At 36.3% G+C, this 14,333-nt stretch overlaps 1 protein-coding gene across 4 annotated transcripts in view; it reads left to right on the forward strand.

Moving 5' to 3' along the window:
* Window positions 1-10,420, forward strand: part of MS4A13 (membrane spanning 4-domains A13) — a 40,642-nt gene extending 30,222 nt beyond the window's left edge. For 3 of the 4 annotated variants that reach the window (XM_041004052.1, XM_041004053.1, XM_041004051.1), the window contains 4 exons: window positions 631-687; window positions 1,939-2,058; window positions 5,402-5,497; window positions 10,255-10,420. In XM_041004052.1, coding sequence (XP_040859986.1) covers window positions 631-687; window positions 1,939-2,058; window positions 5,402-5,497; window positions 10,255-10,344 — 363 coding nt within the window. In that variant the 3' untranslated portion in view covers window positions 10,345-10,420. The remainder of the gene's footprint in view (window positions 1-630; window positions 688-1,938; window positions 2,059-5,401; window positions 5,498-10,254) is intronic. The other variant, XM_041004054.1, reaches the window with a different exon arrangement.
* The last annotated feature ends 3,913 nt before the right edge of the window (window positions 10,421-14,333 follow it).

Consider the following 14,333-nt stretch of genomic DNA (forward strand, 5'->3'; position numbering starts at 1 on the left):
TTTGTAACGTCATCTTTGGCCTTCATCTTTGGCCTTCCTACCTGTGGTGTGTAGTATTAGTGCTATTTTTTTTCCAAAAGTTAGAAACATTTCTAAAGAATTGTACGACCCACCTTTAAATAATATGGCATTTATCTACACTTCCAGGGAAATAGACTTCTTAACACAAAATAATGGAATTTCTTTTTAAAAAAGAAATGCATAAATAGAAGCTGTTAAGACATATAATTTGTATCATCACAATGTAGAATAGATTCATAGACCACTTTCTTCACTCTACATATGTACTCAATAATTAATCAGGGTGCCATCTCACTAGGAAGCATTACAAATTATCAAGCACTTATATGCATATTACGTAGAATGCGTTCATAAGCAAACTTGGTTCCTGGTCTGGGTCTGTTTCTGCTATGTTTTGCATACACCATTGTCCCTTAAAATTTATTACCTTTCAATAACTCACCATTTGGCTTACATAGTTATTACATGACAAAAAATTAATCCTGACTGCTTCTATTATAATTTTTTTGTACTTTGGTACTTTTCGTTTTGTTAAAAGAAGTTGTTAGACATATGTTTAATTTGGCAAGCATTACCAACAAGTATTCATAAATATGGTTTTATGTCCAGTTTATCATTTCAGGAGCTGTCATAATAAGATCAGCAAATCATCCAACTCAGTGCATGGTAAGGTGAAATGTTGGGAGATTCTCTAGAAATCACTTGTCACAGAGGTAAATGATAGGACTTAATGAGAGACTAAGCAATAATCTTTCCACCTGTAAAATAAACTAAGTGAGAATGTAGGAGCAGATAAATTAACACGAACTACATTAATAAAAATCATAATTAGTTCATTTAGAGATAACTATAATTTTGTATGGTTTAGTGTTCTGTATTTTGAAGATTCTCTGAATTTTATGATTTGAAAATTTTTATTAGGGCCCGGCGCGATGGCGCAGTGGTTAAGGTCCTCACCTTGCAAGCCCGGGATCCCATATGGACACCGGTTCTAATCCCGGCAGCCCCACTTCCCTTCCAGCTCCCTGCCTGTGGCCCAGGAAAGCACCCGAGTGGGAGACCCGGAAGAGGCTCCTGGCTTCGGATCGGCATAGTATCGGCCGTTGAGCTCACTTGGGGAGTGAATCATCGGATGGAAGATCTTCCTCTCTGTCTCTCCTCTCTGTATATCCGCCTTTCCAATAAAAAAAAATAAAAATAAATCTTTTTAAAAAATTAAAAAAAAGAAATGGACATGATATTCCTTGTCTTCTAAAAAAAAAGAAAATTTTTATTAGAATCTAATGTTTTTATATAGAGACACTACTGTAAAATTTCATCTCCTGAAATTTCGATTTTGGGAACAGATTTGAATCCTGTGAATAAGAGGGAATTAATTTAAAACAAAGATCCATCAGTGACACAGTAGAGAGATAGTGTGAAGAAAAGACTCAAGATGATTAGTATCAAAAGATATCATAAAACTATTCTTTTCTTGTAATTATACAACTTTAAGACACCTACATATAAAGCTATTGATAGATTTTTCCCCAAATAATAAAACGAAGGATTAAAACATTGACTCCTTTCTGGTTTTATCGCCATAGGCAGTTACTTTCTTGTCCTCTTTCAGTGGTAGAATCAATTTTGTCTAAATCATTATCTTACAGGCTCTCTTCCAAGTTACTCATAAAATTATGAAAAATAATGCTCTTGAACCCACGTGAAAGACTGGCTCTTTTCAGCCTGATATTTTAATATTTCCTCCAGATTCATTGGGTTTATGTAAGCCAGAGAAGTATTTTATGTTAATGGCAAGCATACGGACACTTCCAACATTTTGGAAAATGCAACTGAGATGATGTTTTTAGCACTACAAACGTTTTAACCCAGGTAACTATTCTAAAAATAATAAATTCTTCTGTGTTTCTCTTTCAGGCTATGACTGCATTGATCATGAACATCTTCTCCATACTCGTTACAATTGTTGCAGTAATTCTGGTAATAGTTGAGTTGTCAAGTTTCAAATCTGTGTCATATAGGAATTATGGACAAGCGGTAAGTGGCCAATTCTGTAAAAAAAAAAAAAAATGCTATTTTTCAAACCTCAGGAGATCAAATGGAGCTTTTGTTGGTTCTCACAGAGTTACTTGATTCAATTGTCAGCTGGTAACTGAAATTTTTAATTTGAAAGTGTGATTTCTTTCAGCAAATATTAAAGTGTTTGAGTTTTTGACTTGCCCAATTAAAGTGAAAAATTTAAGGTTTTCAGTGATAAATGTCTAGGCCTCGGGCACATGTTTACTGATGATTCTCCTATTGAAAATATGAAAAGCATAATCCTAGACCACAAAACTATTGCCAAAGTCTACAAAAGAATTTTACTATAGACAAAAGCAGTTCATACTGTAGCAACCTAATAAATTCTGGTTTAACATAAACTTTTCATTTGTAACCTATCTTTGCAAAGGAGGATTTATTAAGTATACAGTTGTTTCAAGTTACTTGTCACTCATACATTTATAACGGCAAATTTAAATTTAAAATAGTGTGGCATGATTACCAAGACCTGCCTTCTACAATTGATATTAGAAGCCAATGAACATTGTGTTTACTTTATCTGAATTCGATACTAATGAGCAATTTTATAGCTGATCTTCATAAATCAGAAGTTTTAACTTTTTTTGCTATGATGAGTTACATAAAATTAACTTGTATATTAGACTTATACTTGCTAACCATCTTTTCCTGGTGGGATCATAGAATTATACCTGGATTTTACAATGTTTTAAAATATTTTATTAGGCCGATTTCTTTAACACAAGCAAGGGTTCGACTAAATCCTCAAATACATAAATTTATCCATGTTCCCAGGTAGGTTCAGCTATCCCCAAAATTACATATTTCTAAAACACTATTGTATAGCAAAATGTCTAGTATCTAGACTCTAGAACTAGACCCAATTTTACTCAGATACTAGCCTAATTATTCACTTACTGTGTGTAACACTTAAGGAAGCTTTTAAATTTCACTCCCATATGTGTAAAATGGAGAAATGTCAATGTAAATGCTCTGCTCTTTGTCTCAAACTAGTCTCATGCTGTAATGGCCAGCTTGATTTCCCCACTTGGGTATGTTTCTGTCATTATCTCAAACTAAACATATATGCAATGGAAATGATTTACCTCCTCAAAAGCACACTGTATTGCAGTATTCTCTTGTTTCAGTCTCTGGGCTTACTACCTTGACTTAATCCCTTACCCCTTCTCTTTCTACTAATTAACAGTATTCTATTTAACTTTGTATGAACTTGGATTTTCTTTGGATTTGGGGAAATTTGTATTTTTAATTTGGAAGAAAGAGAAATATAGAGTTCTACCCACTGATTCACTTCCCAAAACCTAGGAACTACATCTTCGTTCTGCACATGGCATACAGGGACACAAGCACTTAAGTCATCAGCTGCTTCCTTCTTAATTGCAAGAAGCAGTGTCTTTCGCTGGGCCAGACGGAACTCAAAACTGGTGCAATAGGGGATGCAGACATCCCAGGCCGAAGCTTCACTTACTGTGCAACACCTGCCCCATCCCTTGGTTTCAAGGAAGAGTCCAGATTGATTTAGGCAGGAAAAGTCACTGACTTGATCCATAAGCTTATGTGACATGTCAAGAACTAATTATAATTTGACTTGTTATTTTCCAATTTGAGTTGCTGTGTCAGACATCTTGTCACTTCCAGATGAAGATTTTGAAAATAATAGTAATTTTTATAAGTTAAGGAATGTGGGGAAAATATCTTTCTAAAATCTTGCAAGCTGAGAGGCTACAATATTTCCAGCTAAAATGTTATGACTCTTTCTGCCAGATAATTTAATTAAATCAGAATTCCATATGTTGACATTTCAAATCCTCTGAAGTCTTCTTCTAATTTAACTGTTTGATGTATACATGAATAAATACTGCACTCAGAAACTGTTCTTCATTTCCTCCAAACATTTAGTGTTTCTGTGATTCCATTTTCTGCTTACATTAATGAATTATAGGCCATTGTAGTGTTTATTTTAGCTTTATTATTGGTTCTACTGTATGTCTCAGTTTCTTAACTATTTTCACACACTTTTAGCTTGTGTGATTAAGTTATTTCTAGTACAGATGATTTATGAAGGAACAAACAAAATTCTTAAGCTGCCTTGACTATTACTTCTCCCATCCATTTTTCTCAGTTCTATCCTTATTTCAACTGTTCTACATCATTAGGAACCTTCCAAGATATTAAGGGGTTAGAGTGAACCTCATGTTTCTTATAGTCACCAAGTTTTTCTCCATTTTAATTTTATCATATATTGACTTATATCTTGCCTTTCTTTTTTAAGATTTGTTTTATTTATTTGAAAGGAAAAATGTCAGAAAAAAAAGGAGAGACATAAATAGAGATCTCCTACTCTCTGATTCACCCCAAATGAGTGCAATGGCCAGGGCTGGCTCAGTACAAAGCCAGGAGCTAGGAACTGCAGCTGGGTCTCCCACATGGCTGGCAGAGCCCAAGAGCTTCTTCCCTCCTCTGCTTCTTCCCCAGGTGCATTAGCAGGGAGCTGGACGCAGGGTAGCTGTACCATGATGTCACCCCTATGTCACCTGTCTTTTCTATTTGATTATAAACTTCAAGAAAGCAAGAAGTGTTGATGTCATTGTGCCCCTTTCTTGAAATCTTTACCACCACATAGAGCTTGCCTACAAAACACATTAAGTAAGCCAAAAGAGAAAGAGAAGATGCCAGAGAATTAGGCTATTTCAAGTGAAATTCCGTCTTTCCACAGCCAGTATTTCAAAGCATCACTGCCATTCATAACACTTACTTATCACAAATGTACGAAAAATAGCTTCATGAAATGTGAAGATCTGTTTTCGTTTATCCCAGAAGTCACGGTCATTTTACGGTTCCAAATAAAATATTCTTTGAACTCCTGAAATTCACTCATTAATCCATTTCATTTTATATTAATATCATGTGGGATATTTTATTACTATGTGGAAATTGAAATAAGTTATAATTAATAACTTAAAAAATAAGAATTGCTTGAATAAAGGAAAAAGAATTCTTAGTAGCCATATTGTTATATATAGGAGTTTCAAATCTTACTGATTGAACAAATCAGATAATTGTGCCAGGGCCAATGTAGTAAAGTTCTTTTGGGAATAAAATGTTGTAACAAGTGAAGACAGAACATTTGAATATAAAGCTCTGGGCTGCAAGCCTTAGATGATTAATTGAAGAATGAAAACTAGGAAAAGTGAAGCAGAAAGCAAAGGAGTAGAGATGCTTAAATAGTGAATGAACCCTGTGTGTGCTTTCCTCCTCTCCTTCCTGTTCGTGTTGATTTCTCTCTGTGTTCCGGCCACAGAAACTTGGGAGGGAAGTCTCCCGCATCTTGCTGTACTCCTATCCACTGGAATTTATTATTGCACTTACATACTCAATCTGCAGCTGTTCACACTTGGTAAGTATTAATCTTCTCTGGCAAGTCAAGGAATATTGATTTCTAGTAACACCCTGGAAAAAATAAAGTGCAATGATCCAGTGTATTTAGAACTAATGAAAATATAATTATGATATTTCCTTGATGTTTTCATTTGTCTTATACATAGAAAACATAAAACAATAAATGAAGTATTGAAATTACATAAATGCAAATTACAAAATAAATTGTAAATAAAAAGATTAAAAAAATGTAGCTCAAGGATGACACTCTTCTAAAGCACCCATCAAACCCACATACCACATCCACAGGTGGTAATTCTGTGATCATATATTGCTTTCTCATATGTATTTCTTTTTTTAAGATTTATTTATTTTGATTGGAAAGGCAGTTTTACAGAGAGGAGAAACAGAGAGAAAGATCTTCTGTATGGCAGTTCACTCTCCAAGTGGTTATGGTGGCCAGAACTGAACCAATCCAAAGCCAGGAGCCAGGAACTTCTTCTGGGTCTCCCATGTGGGTGCAGGGTCCTGAGGTTTTGGATCATCCTCTAGTGCTGGAAGCTGGATGCGAAGTGAAGCATCCCGGAGACAAACCAGTGCCCATATGAGATCCTGGTACACGCAAAGCAAAGTTTTAGCTACTAAGCCATCATGCCCAGCCCTCTCACATGAATTTCTGAAAACATAAATAGCTCTCATTATAAAGCATGTCTAAAGATGGGTGTGGTAGCCTAGTGGCTAAAATTATCGCCTTGCATATGCTGGGCTCCCATATGGGTGCCACTTCTAATCCCCGCTTCCCATCTAGCTCTCTGCTTGTGGCCTGGGTAAACAGTAGAGGACAACCCAAAAAAGCCTTGGGACTCTGCACCTGCATGGAAGACCCAGAAGAGGCTTCTGGCTCCTCTCATTGGATTGGAAAGAAAAAGAGAGAGAATACTAGTAATGTCAGGAAATGGAAAATGCTATAAAATAATGCATAAGGAAATAAAGCAATGATTATTTTAAATAGAATGGTCTTGGAAGAATGTTCTAAGTAGGAAGTAAGTGAAAGTCATAAGCAATTGTGAAATTACATCAAAAACAAAAGATGGGGGACTTGAAAAATATAAACGAATAGGACTTCCAAAATGGTTGAATCAGAAAACAGCAAATATCCCTACAAAGTATCTTCAAAAATAAAGATAAAACTGGTTTAAAATGTCGATAGAGAAAACATTTACAGACTCTAGAAATTAACTGAACTAGCTAAGTTTCAGAAAATCCACTGGACTTCAGGGGAATCATACATGTATCTGATGTGTTCTTTTGGAACTGCTCCCATTCCTTGGAACTGCCCACATTTCATTATGCATGAACTTAACTTAGCGCTTTAAAGACCAACAGCCTCCCGCACTCGAGGGCTGAAAATATAGCACAGAAATTTCCATGACCTGGATGTTAGTAAAACATTCGTGATGTCAGTGGCAAACGAGCAGATAAAGCCAGTGTCACTACTAGATTGACAAATCAGAAAATTTGTTGGGTCAAGAAAGTGACCGATAACCACTCAGAAAGTCGGCAGAAAGATTCTGAGAACGAGGCACACAGAGTGGGCCTTGACTATCCCTTATGATCTGGAAGAATCCAAAGCTACACACACACTAAGGTAACAGAGAAAGCTTTAGTGAGCTACTCACCACAGACTGATCAGGCCTTGCAAAATAAAAGTCAGCATAGATATATAAATCGCCTAAGCTTTGCTGGTCATTCATTAGGAAAGGGTAGAAGTCTTAACTGGCTTAATATGTACAATGCCTTGTTGGAGCTGGTATAACAAAGTATCACAGATGATATGTTTCAAACAACGGAACTCTTTTTTGTCAGAATTCTAGCAGCCCAAAGTTCAAAGTCAGGCCTTTAACACCTTGTCTTTGTAGCCTTTCCCATTCTGCTTCCTCCCTGTGTCTTCACATGTTCTGCCTTGTGCCAGTCACGTTGGAATGGCAGCCGTCCTAATGTAACAACCCCATAACTCCATGACCACTGCAAAGAGCCTATCTCCAAATATAATGACATCCTGAGATACAGGGCTTTTAATATGTGGATTTTCTAGAACGTAGGTCAGACCATAACAATGCACTTAATTTTGACCTCTGATTAATCATTGGCTGTCCTGTTACAGTCACCAAGGGAGGGGACTCCAAGAAGCTGGCATAAAAAACAGAAATTTTTTAAATGAAAAAGTTGAGTAAGTAGAGAATACACACTGGAAAAAAAAAACCCTACTCCACACAATTTACACAAAGCAAGTTCATAAAAATACAACAGTATCCCCCATTCCTTGGGGAAGATGAGACCATCAAAATGTACTAGCAAACAGAAAATGGTGACCCGTAATTTCAAGAATAGTGAATATATACATATCTTTTGGGAGAAGGCGGGATGGATGCTAGACTTAAGATTTTGGAAGAGCCGAATTAAATATGTTTTAATCATGTATGCTGCAGTGACACATAAAAGAAAAAAAGAAAAACATTAAATGCAGAAATCATTTTTAGAAGCCAAATGGAAATTCTGAAGATAAAAATACAGTGACAAACACTTCCTAGGGGAGCTCAAGCACAGATTGAAGCTATACAGAGAGGAGGAGAGACAGAGAGGAAGATCTTCCGTCCAATGATTCACTCCCCAAGTGGCTGCAATGGCCGATGCTGCGCAGAGCCGAAGCCAGCAGCCAGGAACTTCTTTCCGGGTCTCCCATGCGGGTGCAGGATCCCAAGGCTTTGGGCTGTCCTTGACTGCTTTCCCAGGCCACAAGCAGGGAGCTGGATGGGAAGTGGAGCTGCCGGGATTAGAACCGGCGCCGATATGGGATCTGGTGCATTCAAGGCAAGGACTTTACTCACTACACTACTGCGCCGGGCACGTTCAAGGCGAGGACCTTAACCATTACTCTGTCGCGCTGGGCCCTAAAGCTGTACTTTGAAGGCAAAATCAGCAAACACAAAAACAGCACAAAAGAGATTGAAAAACAAGGGAAACCCTTTTAAATGACCCTTCAGAATGAAGATGAATGAAAGACATATGTCTACAGAATGTGTTGCTTGCAGAAATCCTTATAAGAAACCCTACAACAGAGTTCTTTAAACTGAAGGAGATGCCAGCTGAAATTCAAACGCACATAAATAGAGTAGCAGGAAGATTAATTTTGTAGGTGATTATTGCTGTGAGTTGATTATATCTATCCTGAAAAAAAAAAACGAGTTAGAGACAGATTCTTAACAGCTCAGGAGTCTTGATTCACTGGACGGTGCCCATTCCATCACACCTGGAAGACGGGAGCAGCCCTGACCAGCGTGCCCAGCGGTTTTTAAGCAACAATCGCCCAATCAACGAAGAGAACATTGGTATGGGGTAGGAATCATTCAATCAGCTGCAGAGGCGCAGAACGTAGATACCTAATCAGTTCAAACATCGTGGTGCACCTTAAACTAGCCAATCATTAAGAGCCGCATCCCACCTAGTGGCAACCAAGTTAAGAGTTGCTTCCCAACCAGTAGGAACTGCGGGATAAAGCAAACAAGTCCTTTTAAATCTGTTTACAAATCACAAATACAAAATTTGGGTCACTCATTTTACTGCTTACTGCCTGAGTTGTAGAATATCTCATCCTGAAATGAGATAAGCATTCTCACTTCTGTTTCAGAACTTTCCAAGAACCCAAGGTTATGGCAAAGGTCAGGCTATGGACATGTCCCAGGAATGTCTCGGAAGACCTAGCCTTACTGTTGGCATTTTCTATTGTCTGGACTGTCACAAACCATCTTGGGGTTTTACTTCTCATCAATTGTTTACAGACAGTTGAATAAATTTCACTGAGCTCACTGAGATAATCCAGGATAATCTCCAGAACATAAAGTTGTATAAGCAACTGAATTGCATCTGTTAAAACTTCTCAGCTGTATTTTAGCATGATAGAATCACAGATGATAGCAGATATGAATTCAAAAGGCCTTGTTCCAGTAAAACCGTGGAAACAGTAGTCCAGGCTTGGCTCACGTATCATAGTTCCCAATCTTGCTCCAAAGAAATGTTTTTTTTTTCTTAATTTTAAAACATAAAATGATAAAAATGATTATTGTAACACTATTTTGTTGGGCATATAACACATATAAACATATGCCTTATGTGACAATAGCACAAAAACAGAGGGGAGAAGACCATACGGGAGCAAAGTTGCCATATTTTACTAAAAGCACCATTCATCTGAAATAGATTGTGATAAGCTAAGATGTATACTTAATGAGTAATAAAATTCAAAAATTATAAGAATTGAAGAAATTGACACTAGGTATCTATTTTTTTAAAAAAAAAAAAAGAGGAACTTGAGATATATAGAAGACAAATAGAATACAGTCTTATTTGCTTAAAGTAGAAATGAATAACTACCAAAAAATCAAAATTACGCTTACCTAGGAGGCAAGAAATTAAATAGCTTCTAAATATTTTATTTATTTATTTATTTTAGCTTCTAAATGTCTTAAGAGTAGAGTACTTGAGCTGCTGGCACTTTCATTTCTGTTCAAGAATATCATGAATATTTTCACTACAAAAAGTGACGTGTCATTTAGTTGGACTCAAAGTATGTTGAAGTGGAAGTGGGACAGAAATAGGATAAATGGCACTTTAAGATCTAACTTTATGAACATTTGTATTGCTAGCAATTTTACAATTAATACCTGTTATAGGATTTTAGGAAAGGATACGATTTGTAAAACATTCTTTTTTTCCCAGAGTAAGAAAAAACGAGAAAGACCACCTCCCTCACCTCCTCCTCGTACACCTGTTACAGAGGACCGCGAGAGCAACGTATCAAGAGCTTAACAGTACAAGATTTTGATTGGCGCTGATACCTGCTGTGGATCCTCATGAGGCTTTGTGCAAAATAAAAACACAAAACAAGTCAGGTTTTCATTCCTAGTAGTCAAGAAAATGTATCCATATGTATTTTTGGAGACTCCAAGGGGGAAAATTCATCTCTAATTATAAGATTATTACATGGAAGAATTTGTAATCTAGATGCATCAAATAGATGTTAACTTTCTATAACACAATGTTTATAAAAGACACAACTTTTATTATCTCTGGTATAGGCTACATATAAAGACTTGAAATACAACAATTAATAGAACAACGTTAGCCTATAATTTTATAAATAGAAAACTCATTTCAAAATCTTAGTCTTCTATCCGAAACTAGCTCCTGCCTTAAAGTATAAATCAAAAAGCTCCAAATCAGATTTCCTTCATTACATTTTTTTTTTCTTTCCTGAAAGTATCTACTATCTTCTATCATTTTACCTGGTTCTTGCAATTGTTTGGGTCATCCGTTAAACTGCTTTTGAAAGCAAACAAATTGACTTTCCACCATAAGAATTTTCCCACAAATCTGCTCTGGGTTCAGTTCACCCTTTCTTCTAAAATCTTCAAAAAGCTTTACCATGAATATTAACCTTGCCCATGAATATTTAACTCTGTTCTAAATACTTTTTTTTTTTTGGCCTTGTGAAGATCTTTCACCATTTGTTGTCTAATATTGTCAAAATTGCTTAGGTCTAACAAGTCAGTGCATAACTCACATTGTAACAATGAAGGCATAAGTCATCTGATGACGAGAGTTTTAGTGGAAGAAAAATCTGGCATGAATCAAGGCTGAAGTATTAATTGTTAACTAAGAATTGATAGAGGTAGAGCCAAAACAATTGGACCTATATCTAAATTCAATGCCTAAATGTAGATGGTCATGGATAGGTAGGAGCTAAAATAGAGATCTTCCTCACTCACACACCTTTCAAAGGAGATACAGGGACAGAAAACGCACACACACACACACACACACACACACACACACACACACACACACACACAAGCATTGCCCATAGGGCGAGGGAGCCCCAAGACTTCCCAGCCCATAGTTGTGACTTTCTCAGTTTAAAATGCTACAAAAAGAGAAGCTGCTTTTCTTGGTGGCCCCTTGGTTCCTACATGTAGACTTTTCCTGGAACCCCTTTCCTTAAAAGGTAACCAGTATTTTAGCTGAGTAGATTCAATGGCTTTCTTCCTCAGACCAAGATATATTTCTACAATTTGAGAATTTTTTTTGTTCTTGCTTTGCCCAAACTAATTATCCCTTAGTGTCCCAATTACCTAAAAATGTTTATGGACATTTTATCAGATAGTAAGACAACTCCATTAGGCAAAACTCACAATTTGGAGACATGCCTAAGTATGAAGATACAGATATTCAACTTTAGATCTCTGTGAAACTATATCCCAAGGCAGTTAACAAGATACTTGGGAGACGTCTGCCTCTCAGCTGTGCTTACTCATCAATTGGAAAGTGAAACAGGTAGTAATGAGAAGCTATGAACTGTTTTTAAAACTAGGTAGTGTTTTGAGAGGCTTCACAGTGTTTTGTGACATATACATAAAAATATGTCACAAAAATCAAGAGATGCCTTGTAAGCTTCACTTATTTCCAGGATATATAATCATACTGAAATATGGTAAAGATGCAATGGATGTCAATATTTTAAGACACCCACTAAAAAGTTAACAATAAATACACAAGTTAATACAGAACGTAAATACAATTAACTTTTAAATGTCTGGTTATTTCCAAAGAACATGGATTTCATTTTTTAGGAAAACTAGGATAAAACCAGATTTAAATTTAAACATATCAGACTGGATGACCATCGTTAGCAAGAGACAGAAATAAATGTTACAAGTATACACTATAACCCAAATGAAAAGGAAATACTTATGTTACTAAAAAGCCTCAATGTTGAGAGGTGTCAATTCTCTAACTTACTAAAACTATAACAGAAAATTTCAATTAAAAAAAATCTCAGTTTGATACTTTATACAAGCTGATAAAATCATTTTTAAATGTAAGGGGACAAAAGCGTTAAAAGACAATCTTGTTAGGTATCAAAATTTGCACTGGGGATTGACTTTATGTTGTAGCAGATTACGTTGCTGCCTGGGAGGCCTGTATTCCATATTACAGTACCTGTTCAAGTTCCAGCTACTCCTCACTTTGGATGCAGCTTCCTATTAATGCACCTGGAAGGCAGCAAATGATGGCCCAAGTTCTGATAACAGTAACTCAAAGTGCATGTCATGATTAAGTCACTTCTCCCAAGATGCCACTAATTCACTTTGTAACTTCTCTCACCTTCAACAACCACCCCTACACACCAGTAGATCCCAGGAGAACCATTCTTCTTTAAGTAACCAACTCACCCACCCCAATAAAATTCTATTACATTTTTTCCTTTCTACATTAGGTTCCAATCATGTTAAATTTATATAGTCACATATGTGGCCATGGAAGATTCCCAAAATCCAAAAAAAAAAAAAAATTCAATATGCACTTAACAGAGACAGTAAATAACTCAATGTGCCAAAAGGATTTTCAGTTCTGAAATGAATGGAAATAAAAAACAAATGAGTGCTTCACACACATACAGAGAGAGAGAAAGACTGATTTTAATGTCTGGCAAAATTACTAGCTGCTTTCCCAATTTTACCAAATGCATTCAAATGCAAAGATTTAATAAAAATGATCTCATATTGCAAAGTTAATTTGATTTGATCTGACTAAGATCAAACTTACGTATACTTCAACAAGTAGCTTGTCGAGGTAGAATTAGCTCTGGATGTATGGAGAGAAACTAGTAAATGAGGCTGTACAGGTAGATAAAGGAAAATGATAACACTATTGAATGTTATGCAAAGGTAATTGGAATTTCAACCTGGTGTGACAGAGTGCTATAATATAATTAGTAGAATCATGATTAGACATTAGGTTATTTACAAGAATGCAGAGGCTCACACTAAGGACATTGATACTAAAAGCATGTATATGCTGCCTGATTCCTGGAATTTTCCTGAGAGATGATACAATGAGAATAGAGAAAGGAGACAAACAGGAACAAATTGATTTGCATCTATGGGAGATGAAAGGATATGAAAATTGGTTAAACTTACAAGTGAATCTAGTATTCTGGATTGGGAAGTTAGCTAGATGGTAATTCAATTAACAGCAATGGAGACCAAAAAAAGCCTTATGGCCAAATGACATGTTCATATTAGGTTATATTTTACTTACTGTGCTTTTTAATAACCCATGTAGAGACAGGAAATTGGAAATATAAGGCTAGGAATTCAGTAGAGGGCCTCTTTATATATATACACACATATATATTTTTTTTTCAAAGAATGACAAAAATAGCGGGAGAATGAAAGAGAGAGACATCTGCCATCTGCAGATGGCTGCAATGGCCAGCCCTGAGCCAGGTTAAAGCCTGAGTCTAGGAGCTGCATTTAAGTGGCAGGGAGCCAAGCACTTGGACCATCTGCAGCTTTTCCCAGGCCATTAGCAGGGAGGTAGGTCGTAAGTGGAACAGCCAAAACTTTAACTGGTGCTTTTGTGGAATGCCAGTATCACAGGCAGTAGCTTTATGCGCTCCACCACAACAACACTGGCTCCTTAGTTCTTTTGGAGTAATAATTGAGATGGTAGTGCATGCTGTATATGCAAATAACATTCCCCTTGGAGAAAGCTCAAAGAAATACATCCACATGAAATAAGGTATAAAACTGGAAAGTGGTGCAAATCCAAACGAATAGATATGGTAGTGAAAGCAGCAACCTGTTTTCGTTATTAGATTAACTTTTCCTATAATTTATAATAACGTTCTTTTTAAACTTATTTCTATAAAATAAGTTCCATGCATTTCACAATACCGATTTAGGAGCATGGTGATATATCTCACGCAGCCCTAACCTCCTGCCTGTGTTCCACAC

This window comes from Ochotona curzoniae, unplaced genomic scaffold (genome assembly GCF_017591425.1).
Source record: "Ochotona curzoniae isolate NIBS_2020 unplaced genomic scaffold, NIBS_Ocur_1.0 scaffold_3171, whole genome shotgun sequence".
Lineage (NCBI taxonomy): Eukaryota > Metazoa > Chordata > Mammalia > Lagomorpha > Ochotonidae > Ochotona > Ochotona curzoniae.